Below are 12106 nucleotides of genomic sequence, written 5' to 3'. Positions count from 1 at the left end.
GAGTGTGACAGTAAGTCGGGCAAGGGGCAGATGATGGCACTGCTGCACCTGACCGTTGGTAATGGGATTATCAGAATATTGAGTGAGAGGAATAATTTTTGGAAAAAGTCTCTTTTAGATGATTATGTCGGGTACTCACTATAGAGGGAAACTCCCTTTTCTCTGGCTTTTTTCTCCACCAAACCCTTCCATCATCTCCCTTTCCGCTGGATAGTCACTGGTATCCACTTTCCTGGAGGAAATAGAACTGAGACCATTAACCATTCTCCTTTTTCTTGCTCAGTAACTTCTCCCTAATTCTACTTCCTTTCTTTGCAAAACGTAAGTGATTACTGTTTAGGAAAATACTGTAACCACTCTCAGGTGTGTCAGAACATGGCTTATAATGCCAGTCATTTTTGGTTTGTGCTTTTGTAGTTTTCCAACCTGTGTATGTGCCTAGAGTCTTTTTTTGTAGTGTTCAGAAGTAGTGTGGCATAATTACAGGAGTATGTAATCTGGTTTTTAGCTGTATTTTTTCCTCGCTTGTTGTGGTGGTGTTTTTTTTTTTTAAGATTTTATTTATGAGGGGGAAAGGAGAAAGAGAGGGAGAGAAACATCTAAGTGTGGTTGCCTCTCGTATGCCCCCTACTGGGACCTGGCCCGCAATCCAGACTTGTGCCCTGGCTGGGAATTGAACTGGCGACCCTTTGGTTTGCAGGTGGGTCCTCAGTCCACTGATCCACACCAGCCAGGGCAGTTCTGGTGAGTTTTAGAAAGTTGTTGGAGAGACCAGTCAAGAATTAGCACAGAGGGTTTTTTTCATTATGAATAAACTGATTTCTTGGATGGAAAATACCCCACTAGTGTATCAAATGAAAAGTAAACTTGCTAGTGCATTCTATTAGGTCGGAATATTTTTGTAGGTAAAAAAGAGTTAAAAATCATCATTGTTCTGTGATTCAATCTAATGCTAACCTCACCGCAGTTCTCATTTGGTTTTGGTGCTTAATGACTGAATTGGGAAAAAAGATCTCATTACATGGATAGGCACTAGGTAGCTGATTGGTAATACTTACAGCCCTCTTTTTTATAGGCCCTTTAACTTTAATGTACATTGATTTCAGGTGGGAGGAATGCTTATTTTTTTTTCCTTTTTTGGATCACTATACAAGGGTGGGCAAAAAGGGTTTACAGTTGTGAGTATGCAAGCTTATTCTTGTATTATTATTTATTAATTATTGTGTTATTTTCCAAAAGAACAACTGTAAACCTCCTTTTGCCTGCCATTGTATTGTGAAATGTATATAGCAGAGAAAAGAGGAAATTTAAAAAACAGTGGTGGCATTCTCTTTTTTTAAAGGAAGCTTAAAATAAATGTCATTTGTGACTCAATGTATTCTTTTAATTAGGTCTCTTTTGATCTTGGATGACGTTTGGGATCCTTGGGTGTTAAAAGCTTTTGACAATCAGTGTCAGATTCTTCTTACAACCAGAGACAAGAGTGTTACAGATTCAGTAATGGGTAAGGATTATTAATTTACTTTTTAGTACTTTTATGTTTTAATTCAATTACATTTAAATATGTTTTTAGTACTTTTATGTTTTAATTCAATTACATTTAAATATGTGGCCTGAATTACTTATTATATCTTATGATTTTGCAGGTCCTAAATTTGTAGTTTCTGTGGAGAGTGGCTTAGGAAAAGAAAAAGGACTTGAAATTTTATCCCTTTTTGTTAATATGAAGAAATCAGATTTGCCAGAACAAGCTCATAGTATTATAAAAGAATGCAAAGGTATAGTAATTTATTTTGTGTGTGAGTAGGTTATAGAGATGTTAATTTACCCTGATATAAATTAAGTTGATGAATATGCCAGTTTAGTACATGAACATCCAAAAACTTTGCTACAATATTCAGCATTTTAGGTTTTTCTCTGATATCCTAAATGTATAATGATATTTTGGTATTCATTCATTCATAAAGATAATATTAATGAACAGCCACAATACGTTAGCATGAAGACATGACCTCTGCTGTCCAAGAACAACAAATGTAGTAAGAATTTTAAATTTTTTGGTTGGGATTTTAAAAAAGTAGTATTCTAATTTGATAAGTAAAAGCTGGTTTTGGCCTCTTAATTTGCACTTTTCACTAGTGAAGTTAAACTTTTTATTGATTTATTGAATTTTTGCATTTTGAGAAATCCTTGACTTTCCTTTTGTGATATAAGTATCTTTAATGGAGCTGTTGAAGCTATTAGCCCTTTTTCATGTTTTTTCATATATTTTTCCTCAGTTTTTTGTCTGCTTTTAAATTTCATTTGTCTGTAGTCTTTTTGAAGTACAGAAATTTAAACTTCTGTGCGGTCAAATCTATCAGCACTTAAGATTACTATTTCCATTGTTGTTAATGCATGGAAACACATTCTTTTTTTCCTTTCTGCCATCAAGAAGATACTTGGTTTTGAGTTAATTGTCTTTAAAAAAATCTTAAACTTAGAAAAAAATGCTTGATTTATATTTATTATAAAGCTGATGCATATCCATACTATAAAGAAATAATAGAAATTATTCATAATCTGATAATTATTAATATCATGAGACTATTTCTTCCAGTCTTTTAGGACATATAAAACTTCGGAAAAAATAGAGATTATGATGTGGTATACATAATTTAAAATGTTATCCTTTTTATACAAGTCTTGAGCATTTCCCCATGTCATCAAATATCTTTTGAAAAAAATTTACCAATGGCATAATATTGTGATATACATTAATCCAGTAGTTTTTGTTATTCTTTAAGATTTTTCATTATTTTAAATAATTCTGTGATGATTTTCCTTAAATGAAATATTTCTTATTTTTAATGATTTCCTTAAAATGAAAATGTTAAGGCTTTGGGTACCATGCAGCAATACATTGATTCTTAACTTAGCAGTAATTCTGAAATGAGACAATATTAATACATTGACTTTGTTTGTTTTTTTAGGTTCTCCTCTTGTAGTGTCTTTAATTGGTGCTCTTTTACGCGATTTTCCCAACCGCTGGGAATACTACCTCAGGCAACTTCAGAATAAGCAGTTTAAGAGGATACGGAAATCTTCATCTTATGATTATGAGGCTTTGGATGAAGCCATGTCTATAAGTGTTGACATGCTCGAAGAAGATATGAAAGGTTATTACACAGATCTTTCCATCTTTCAGAAGGATGTTAAGGTGCCTACAAAGGTAATAGAAGGACCAAGAATCCTCATCCCTGGGTATTTATGGCATGTAACCTTTGATGCAGTACCAAGAATATTGTTACAGAGGATACTGGAAAGATAAGACCCACGTGACTGAGGTGGTGGGATGGAAGGTCCAGAAGTTTCACTGCTCTCAGTCTCCAGCCTCAGTCTCAAGGGTTCAGTGTTGAACTGGGAATAAATTATCTGTTTCTAAGTGGTTCTAGTGTAGCTGGAGAAGCATCCGATTTCTTTCTTTCTTTCTTTTATCTTGAGGAATGGTTGAGCTTCTTCTTATGAAGTAGAGATTCTTATTCAGTGCTTTGAGATACGGTTTTTTTGTGTACTAGCACCTTGTCTGCAACCCTGGTCAGTGTAATTTTGTGGCACATTAAATGCTTAAAATGATTCCTAGGTGTTGTGTGTTCTCTGGGACATGGAAACTGAAGAAGTCGAAGACATACTGCAGGAGTTTGTTAATAAGTCTCTCTTATTCTGTGATCGGAATGGAAAATCATTTTGTTATTATTTGCATGATCTTCAAGTAGATTTCCTTACAGAGAAGAACCGCAACCAGCTTCAGGTACTTGCACCTCTATACGTTCTCTTTCTTTTTTTAATATATAAAACTTTATTTTGAAATAATTTTAGATACAGGAAAGTTGCAAAATGGTATAGTTTCTGTGCCTATACCCTTCACCTAGCCCCTCCCCCCAGTGTCAGCATCTGACAAAACTACAATGTTACTAATCTATACACTTTGACTTTTGCCTGCTTTCCCACTAGTGTCCTTTTTTTGTGGTCCAAATCCAATTCAGAGTTCCGTATTACATATGCTTGTCATGGTTCCTTAGTTTCCTCAACTCTATGAAAATTCCTCAGCTTTCACTATCTTTCATGGTCACTTTTCAGGAGTCCGAGCTAATTATTTTGTACACTCTCCCTTAGCTTGGGTTTACCTGATACTTTCTCCTGACTAGGTCAAGGTTATATATTTTCGGTAAGAATACCACAGAAATAATGTTGTTTTCTTCACGGTGCATCATATCAGGGTGTTGATATATCTTATTATAAGCAGTGTTACTGTTGATCACTTGGTTAAAGTGGTATCTAGCAGTATCTTTACTGTAAAGTTGCTATTTTTTTCATTTTGTAATGAATAAGTATCTTGTGGGGAGATTCTCTAAATAGCTCTGGAAGCTACAGCTACTGTAATGTTAGGTTATGAAATTGTTTCTCTCCTCTGAAATGTATCATTTGGGTTTCAGGATCTACATAAGAAGATAATCACTCAGTTCCAGAGATATCACCAGCCACATACTCTGTCAATAGATCAGGAGGACTGCATGTACTGGTACAATTATCTGGCCTATCACATGGCCAGTGCCAGTATGCACAAAGTAAGATGACCCACTTAAAAATTATCTTCTTTTATCTAACCTTTATTCAGTCCTGTTTAGAAATGTTTATTAGTAAAAAAAAATTATAGCCTATGTAAGTATTTTTGTTTTTGTTACTATTTTTACCTGCAGTGATTTAACAAGGTACCTTAGTAACTGCAGTAAATGAAACACCTGAAAATTTGCTTTCTTCTTACCGGTAGCTTTTCTTTATAGGTGGTATGAGTTTGCTTTTGAGTTTAGAGAGGAAAGGGAAGGTAGGAAAATATATTCATTCATTCAACAAATGAGTGCTTGTAACGTACTGGTGGTGTTACTTATGAGGCTATGCATAAAGGCCACTAAGTCCTTCCTGTCATTGAGCTTAACATTTTGCGGGGGGAGACTGACAGTGGATAAATAAATTTACACTATGTCAGGGGGTAGTAAATGCTCAGAAGAAGAAAAAAGCATGGAAGAAGAAGGAGAGTGATGATATAGGAGTAGAAGCATGATTTGCTGATGGATTTGATATGCATTATAGGAGAAGAGTCAAAGATGACTCCAAGTTTGTGCAGTGGAATGATAAGAGAGTTGCCATATCTTTGGGTAGAACAAGTATTTTTTTGGGACAGGAGGAAGGTTAGGAACTCATTTTGAGTATATTAAGTCTGATATACATATTATAACATTTAACTGGAAATATTGAGCATGTAGGTAAATATATAAATCTATATTTCTGGAGATTATGGACTAAAGATAACATTTGGGAATTATTAACACCTAGATGATATTTGAAGTCATAATTGCCAACTACTAGAAATGTTAAAATTTTGGAAAACTATATGTACTTTGAATAATTTTTCTGTACTTAGTACATTATTTCTTGGTAAAATGACCTGTTTAATAATATAGTTTATATTTAATAATCTACATTGGAATGAAGGTATTCCAATAAATATCAGTGCCCAGATTTACTTAACCAAACTGTAATTGTTGAACATTTAGGTTGTTTTCAGTCTTTTTGGCCTTATGATGCTGTAATGAATATTCTTGGTTATCTTTGCACCTATATTATTTCCTTTGAAAATTCCTTGAAGTGGAATTAATGGGTCTATACATTAAAAAACAAAACAAAACAAACCCCGCTACCCCGAACTTTTGATATATATGATAGTGTGGCAAGATTGAGTTTCTTCTCACTTTTAAGCCTTTTTTTTCCTGATAATTAAAGATAATGGTTTATTTTCATTGGAAAAATTTAGAAAAACTAAAAGAAGGAAATGAAGATCATAATTAGCAACAGATAATGCTTTTGTGGATACTTTTCTAGATCACCGTGTTGTTCATATATACACACTTGTCCTTTAAAACCAAAGTAGGATCATAATACAATAGAAATAGAGTCTTATATCTTGTTTTTTTTCCTCTTACTGGTATTTCATGGTCATCTTTTTATGTCAATTTATATAGAGCAACATAATTTTTAAAGTTGTATACTCTCTCATCATGTAGCTACTTTATGATTATCAGTTGGTCGTGAACAATTAGATTGCTTAAATACATGCATCTGGTTATTTTCTTAGGACACATATTTATAAGTGTAATTTCTGGGTCACATGGTGTGAACAGTTTGAATTTTAATACAGATTGTCAAACTGTCCTCTAGAAGGGTTGCTTTGATTTATATCACTACCAATAGTGTATGAGAGTGTTCATTTTCTCTGATTCCAGCCAATATTCTTATCATTCTTTTTAGTCTTTAAAAATCTGATATTAAATAATAGTAAATCTTATTGGTTTACTTTGATTACTGGTGAGGTTTTTGGCCATTTGTACTTTTTATTTTGTGGTTCTCGTCTATTTTTATATTGGGGTGTATATCTTTTTCCTATTTTTTAAAGAATTTCCTATAAAAATTAATAATGAGTATTATCATTCATTTTTATTATATTACCATCTGTCATACCTGTTATAAATTTTTTTCCTAATTTCTTTTTTGTCTTAAATTTTATTTATATTTTCTACTACATTGAAGATTTGAGTTTTTATGTTGTTAAATGTACCACTATTGTTCTTTTCTCTGTTTTTTTTTTTAAGATTTTACTTATTTATTTTTAGAGAGGGGAAGAGAGAAAGAGAGGGAAAGAAACAACCATGTGTGAGAGATACATCGATTAGTTGCCTCTCCAGTGCCCACAGCTGGAGACCTGGTTGGCAACCCAGGCATGTGTCCTGACTGGGAATCAAACCAGAGACCTTTCAGTTCACAGGCCTCTACTGAATCCACTGAGTCACACCATCCAGCACTATTTTTCTTTTTGGTATTTTGCTTTGGCGTCATGTTTACAAACATTTCCCTCACCTCGGGAACTAACTTGTATCTTCTAGAATTTTTTGAAGTGTTTGATTTTATATACTTAAGTCTTTAATCCAACTAAAATGTACTTTGAGCCTAGGTGTGAGGTCCATTTTCTGTTGCTTTGGAATATTTATATCTTCCTTTTCAGTAGCTTCCTTTTTGTCCTTAAATTTAAGATACCTGCTAACTGTCTCTCAGTAGTGATGGTAGACTTAAAATTTTTTGATTTCTTTAACAGTCCTGATGTTATTTATTTGTTTTTTTCTTTTTTAAAAGGAACTTCGTGCTTTAATGTTTTCCCTGGATTGGATTAAAGCAAAAACAGAACTCGTAGGCCCTGCTCATCTAATTCATGAATTTGTGGAATACAGGCATATACTGGATGAAAAGGTATATATTCACATGAAAAATAAATCTTCATGTGAAGGGACATGCTTTTTTGACATTTCTAGGTTTAATAGTGGGGATGAGCAGAAGGAGAGGAAAAGAGATGATTTTCTTATTTTGACCTTTGATTATTCTAATTATTTCATTTACAAGCCTACTGGGAATGTGAATAGGATTGAGGTTTGAAAGTTGAAGTAAAATGTTTGAGTTTTTTTTAAAGGAATGTGTTAATAAAGTAGTACTTTGATAATGAGATTTTTATCCTATGTTTAAAGTTTGAAGAGGGTCACTCTATATTTGTTACCTAAATGGTTGTTCATTTTTAGCTCATACAGAGAATATCTCATTTAAGCCTTTAAAGTGGCAAGATCACAGAAACAGAAAAATGTCAGATCTTGGCTCTGGTTATGTTTCTAAGAGATTTCAGTTTGTTCATAGGATTGTGCAGTATGTGAGAATTTCCAGGAGTTTTTATCTTTAAATGGACATCTTCTTGGACGACAACCGTTTCCTAATATTGTACAGCTGGGTCTCTGTGAACCGGAAACTTCAGAAGTTTATCAGCAAGCTAAGCTGCAGGCCAAGCAGGAGGTCGATAATGGAATGCTTTACCTGGAGTGGATGTAAGTAGGTTAGAAGAGACCAAAGGGAGCAGTGTGCTAACTGTATCATTATTTTTTCAGGTAGTGAATAAGTTCACTCCAGGAAGGTTTAACTACAGTTCTTTGGAAAAGGCTGGAATTTTTAATAAGCATTCTTACTTATCAAAAAGTTTTAGAGAAGTAAGCGTGGGAGAAATATACATGTTCCAAGAGCCCATAGAAAATAGGTGATTGCCTATATGGCATTTTAACTGATCATGCTAAATACTGACACCAAATGCTTTACTTACTGTAATACAGTAAGTAGTGAAGAGTGCAGGCATTGAAGCCACAAACCTGCATTTGAGACTCAGTTCTAAAACCTAACAGTTTTGTGATTTTGAACAAGTTAGTTTCCTCTCCTTTCTCATACATAAAATAGAGATAACAGTCCTTTGAGGTAAGTACTGTTTTTGTGAAGATTAAATGAGATATTGGATATAAAGCAAGTAGCACTTTGTCTTGCACATGGCCCTCATTAAAATTCCCCTGAATTCTGATTCCTCTAACTCCTAAAAGAGGCCATTCAACTTTGCTTTAACCTTAATCTTACCAATTAATAAAAGAAAAGCTAAGCTATTATCTTTTTAATGCCTGTTATGTACAATAGGCTGACACGTTACTCATTTTATCTTCAAAACAACCTTATAAGGTAAATATTATTTCCCCTATTTTACACATGAGGCACAAATTGCCGCATGTGCCCTATTTTACAAATTGAGGCACAGAGAGGTTGAAATTTGATTAAGCTCATGTGGCTTACTGAAAGAGAGTTAAACACTGGGTCAGTGTAGCTTTATTTTCCATGTTCCTTCTATATGCCATGCTATTCTTTTTTTTTTTTTTTTCTTTTTTTCATCCCTCCCCCCTCCACCCCATGCTACTCTTTTTTTTTTTTTTTTTTTTAAGATTTTATTTATTTACTTTTAGATAGAGGGAAAGGGAGAGAGAGGGAGAGAAACATCGATGTGAGAGAGAGACATCGATTAGTTGCCTCTCGTACGGGCCTCAACCAGGACCGAACGTACAAACCAAGTACAGCCCGAGCGTGTGTCCCGACTGAGAATCAAACTGGGGACCATTCACTTTGTGGGATGAAACCCAACCAAACCGAGCCATACTGGTCAGAGCAAGGAAAGAGTTCCTTAAAAAACTTATTTAAAATTAAAATTTACTTTTTTTGTTTATTTTATTTTTATTTTAAAGTGATCCATGTTCCTGATTTTTAAAAAATCAGACAATATTAGAGCAATGTAAAATGAAAAGTCAGAGACTCCTCAGCTTACCCCACCTTTGCACTTCCCAGAGTTAACCACTAACACTTTCTTGGGAAGAGGTTTTACTCTCCCTGGAAGCAGCCCCCTAACTCATTGAGGCTAGGTTAGATCTATTTGTTTACTTCATATGATAGCATTGTCTCCTTTTATGGTGATTGTCTGTTTACTTGCTTGTGTCCCATAGTAGTCCATGTGTTCTGAAGTATAGTGTTGTTTGGAGGTTAAAATAACAGGCTGGCTGGGCTTAAATCCCCGTCCTGATATTTATTAGTTGTGTATAACTAGGGAAAGTTATTCAACTTCCCTCACCTAGTAGTACTATTTCATCACATTGTTGTGAGGATTAAATGAGAGTGAGTGTGTATACAAACATGCGCACATACATAGTGTGTTTAGAACAGTACTGAGGTCATAGGATTTGCTCAATAAATACTGATTGTTGTTAGTAAGAATAGCATTTTGCATATTGCCTGGTCCATATAGTTGGTATTCTCTAGAAATTTGTGGAAGATTGAATTCATATTTAATTAGTGGCTGAAGTAGTATTTTAATACTTGGTTTGATAATCAAATAGGCATAGTTTTAGTTCTTTTATAAAATATTGCTCATTATTTTTACTTTTTTATGCTGTTCATTTTTTTCTGTTTTTTCACAACTGCATTTTAACCCAAGATGGTCTTTCATAGAATAGTTAGTCATTTGTAGCTGTATTTTTTTAACTGGGTTTGACCAAATCCTGTTCAAAGAATGCTTTATTTTTCAGAACTGGAAAGCCTTTTTTTAAAAAAAAGTTTTAGATTGGTATTAGCTTAACTGAGTTTCAACTTTGAAAGAAATTATATTTTCATGAATTCATTTATTATTTAATACATTTTGGGCATCTACTATGTGTCCATCATTGATAGGTTACTTTCAGAGTTTTGTTTAGGGAATTGAGTAGATAGATCAAGGGGAAAGAAAGAGTAGTTTCTTAATCTAATTCTCCCACCTTTGCTAGAAACTTGTTTTTCTTTCAGGTTTTCATCACTCTAGTTCTTATGTTATAGTTGTTTATTTTATCACCTCTAGTAAAGTGGAATACTTTTCAGGCAAGGGCCAAGTCTGATTTACCATTGCGTTTCCTTTTTCTTTTGTCCTGTCTTATGGGTGGTTAATTTTTTTAAAATAACAACATTGACATCTTTATGTGCCTGGCACTGTTTAAAGCAGATATTATAAATCCTATTTTACATATAAGGAAAGAAAACTTATTAGGTTAAGTCATTTGCTTAAGTTTACATACCTAATAAGTAGGAGAAGTGAGGTTGCTTTATAGGTTTATCTGACTCCTAACCCTTGACTCTTAAATTAAGCATGATACCATCTAATACATTTACTTGTACTCAAAGTGAAATTCTGACACTGTTCAATACTTTCCTCATTTTAAGTATATTTTATGTTCCTTTACCCTTTAGCCCATGAAAAACAATATAATATTTATACCTGTGGGACTGCTAATATTCAGTAGATTAAGATACACAGAAAATTAACATTGTTTTAGTTTTTTCTCTATCTGAATAATTGTAGTTAAAGAAGAGCAGTTGTAAATATATCATCATAATGGTGGGTGTAGTGTCATACTTTAGTTAGGAAATGACCTTTATTTTGCTATCTTCTTCCTTTTTAAAAAATAGGGAGCTTTTTGAGGGTATCCTTACATAATGTTTTTTTCTGCATGTAATATTAAAGTATCAAAGGAAAAACACAAAGTAAAATGTATTTGATTACTTAGATTTCTTCCAACTCAGTGACATTTATAACACATGACAGGTTGCTTGATACAGGGTAGCACTTTTCTTTAAATGCCAATTCTGTTATATTATGCTTTTTTTCTCCAGGTGATCTATGCTACCATTTATGCAATGGTAATTTAATTTTAATAATTTTTTTATTTTTGGGAATATAACTAAGTTAAAAGATAGTTTATTACTGATAGGAAATAATTGCTTTTACTTTCATTTATTGGGTTTCTGCTCATTTTTTCCTTGTATTTAGAAACAAAAAAACCATCAAGAATCTCTCCCGCTTAGTTGTCCGCCCCCATACAGATACTGTTTACCATGCTTGCTTTTCTGCGGATGGTCACAGAATAGCATCTTGTGGAGCTGATAAAACCTTACAGGTAAAATATATCTTTTGAGAAAAATTGAAAAGGGCATGTACCCAATATTGTGCATATTAGAATATATTTAAATCCTAAAATTCAAGTAAAATGTACATTAGAAATAGAGAAATCCAAATCTCTTGAACATTTATGAAGTCCTTCTCTAGAGATTTTAAAGATATGGTTGTGTGTTTTCATAATTCTAAACTAGCCAAGTGACATAGAAGTGCCTTTTACCCTTCTAGTCAGTTAACGTCGCCCATGCGACAGCTAAAGGTAATGAGGAAATGATAATTGTTGAAAGACATAGGACTTCCTAGCTCAGTGAACAGGGTTCTGACTAAAAAACAGTAATTAAATAAAATACCTATTTTATTATCAGTTCAGCCATAGATTTCTGACAGTAAATGGAATTGGGCTAAGATGCTTGAAGGAATTTCCTGTAAGTTCTTGTTTCTTTTCAGGAAATAAGAATGAGTGCTTTTCTTTAAACTTGTGCTCTAACTTGATTTTGAAGGAATCAGGATCAAATTAGTTAAAACTTTTATAATTAGGACAGCTTTAGTCTTTGTGAGATTATGACTGTAACCTGTATTTCTATATTTGTGCTTTATTATTCATTTTATTAATTTTGGCCCTTTGAGCCCCAGAAAGAAATTATATTGCATGAAATATTTTCTGTTTGTTGGGAATTTGCCAAACTATTCTCA

The 12106-nt window shown here is 33.3% G+C and overlaps 1 protein-coding gene across 1 annotated transcript in view; it reads left to right on the top strand.

Moving 5' to 3' along the window:
• APAF1 (apoptotic peptidase activating factor 1) overlaps positions 1–12106 on the top strand; it is an 83801-nt gene that overhangs the window by 32882 nt on the left and 38813 nt on the right. The window contains exons 6-13 of the mRNA XM_054574661.1: positions 1392–1504; positions 1647–1778; positions 2973–3211; positions 3623–3790; positions 4476–4607; positions 7225–7338; positions 7774–7958; positions 11288–11414. Of these exons, the coding sequence (XP_054430636.1) occupies positions 1392–1504; positions 1647–1778; positions 2973–3211; positions 3623–3790; positions 4476–4607; positions 7225–7338; positions 7774–7958; positions 11288–11414 (1210 nt within the window). The remainder of the gene's footprint in view (positions 1–1391; positions 1505–1646; positions 1779–2972; positions 3212–3622; positions 3791–4475; positions 4608–7224; positions 7339–7773; positions 7959–11287; positions 11415–12106) is intronic.

The sequence above is a fragment of the Pteronotus mesoamericanus genome, unplaced genomic scaffold, assembly GCF_021234165.1.
Source record: "Pteronotus mesoamericanus isolate MK-2021 breed Mesoamerican mustached bat unplaced genomic scaffold, CSHL_Meso_final contig_263, whole genome shotgun sequence".
NCBI classification, from domain to species: domain Eukaryota; kingdom Metazoa; phylum Chordata; class Mammalia; order Chiroptera; family Mormoopidae; genus Pteronotus; species Pteronotus mesoamericanus.
The sequence above is the reverse complement of the archived record's forward strand: the minus strand, read 5'-3'. Positions and strand labels throughout refer to the sequence as shown.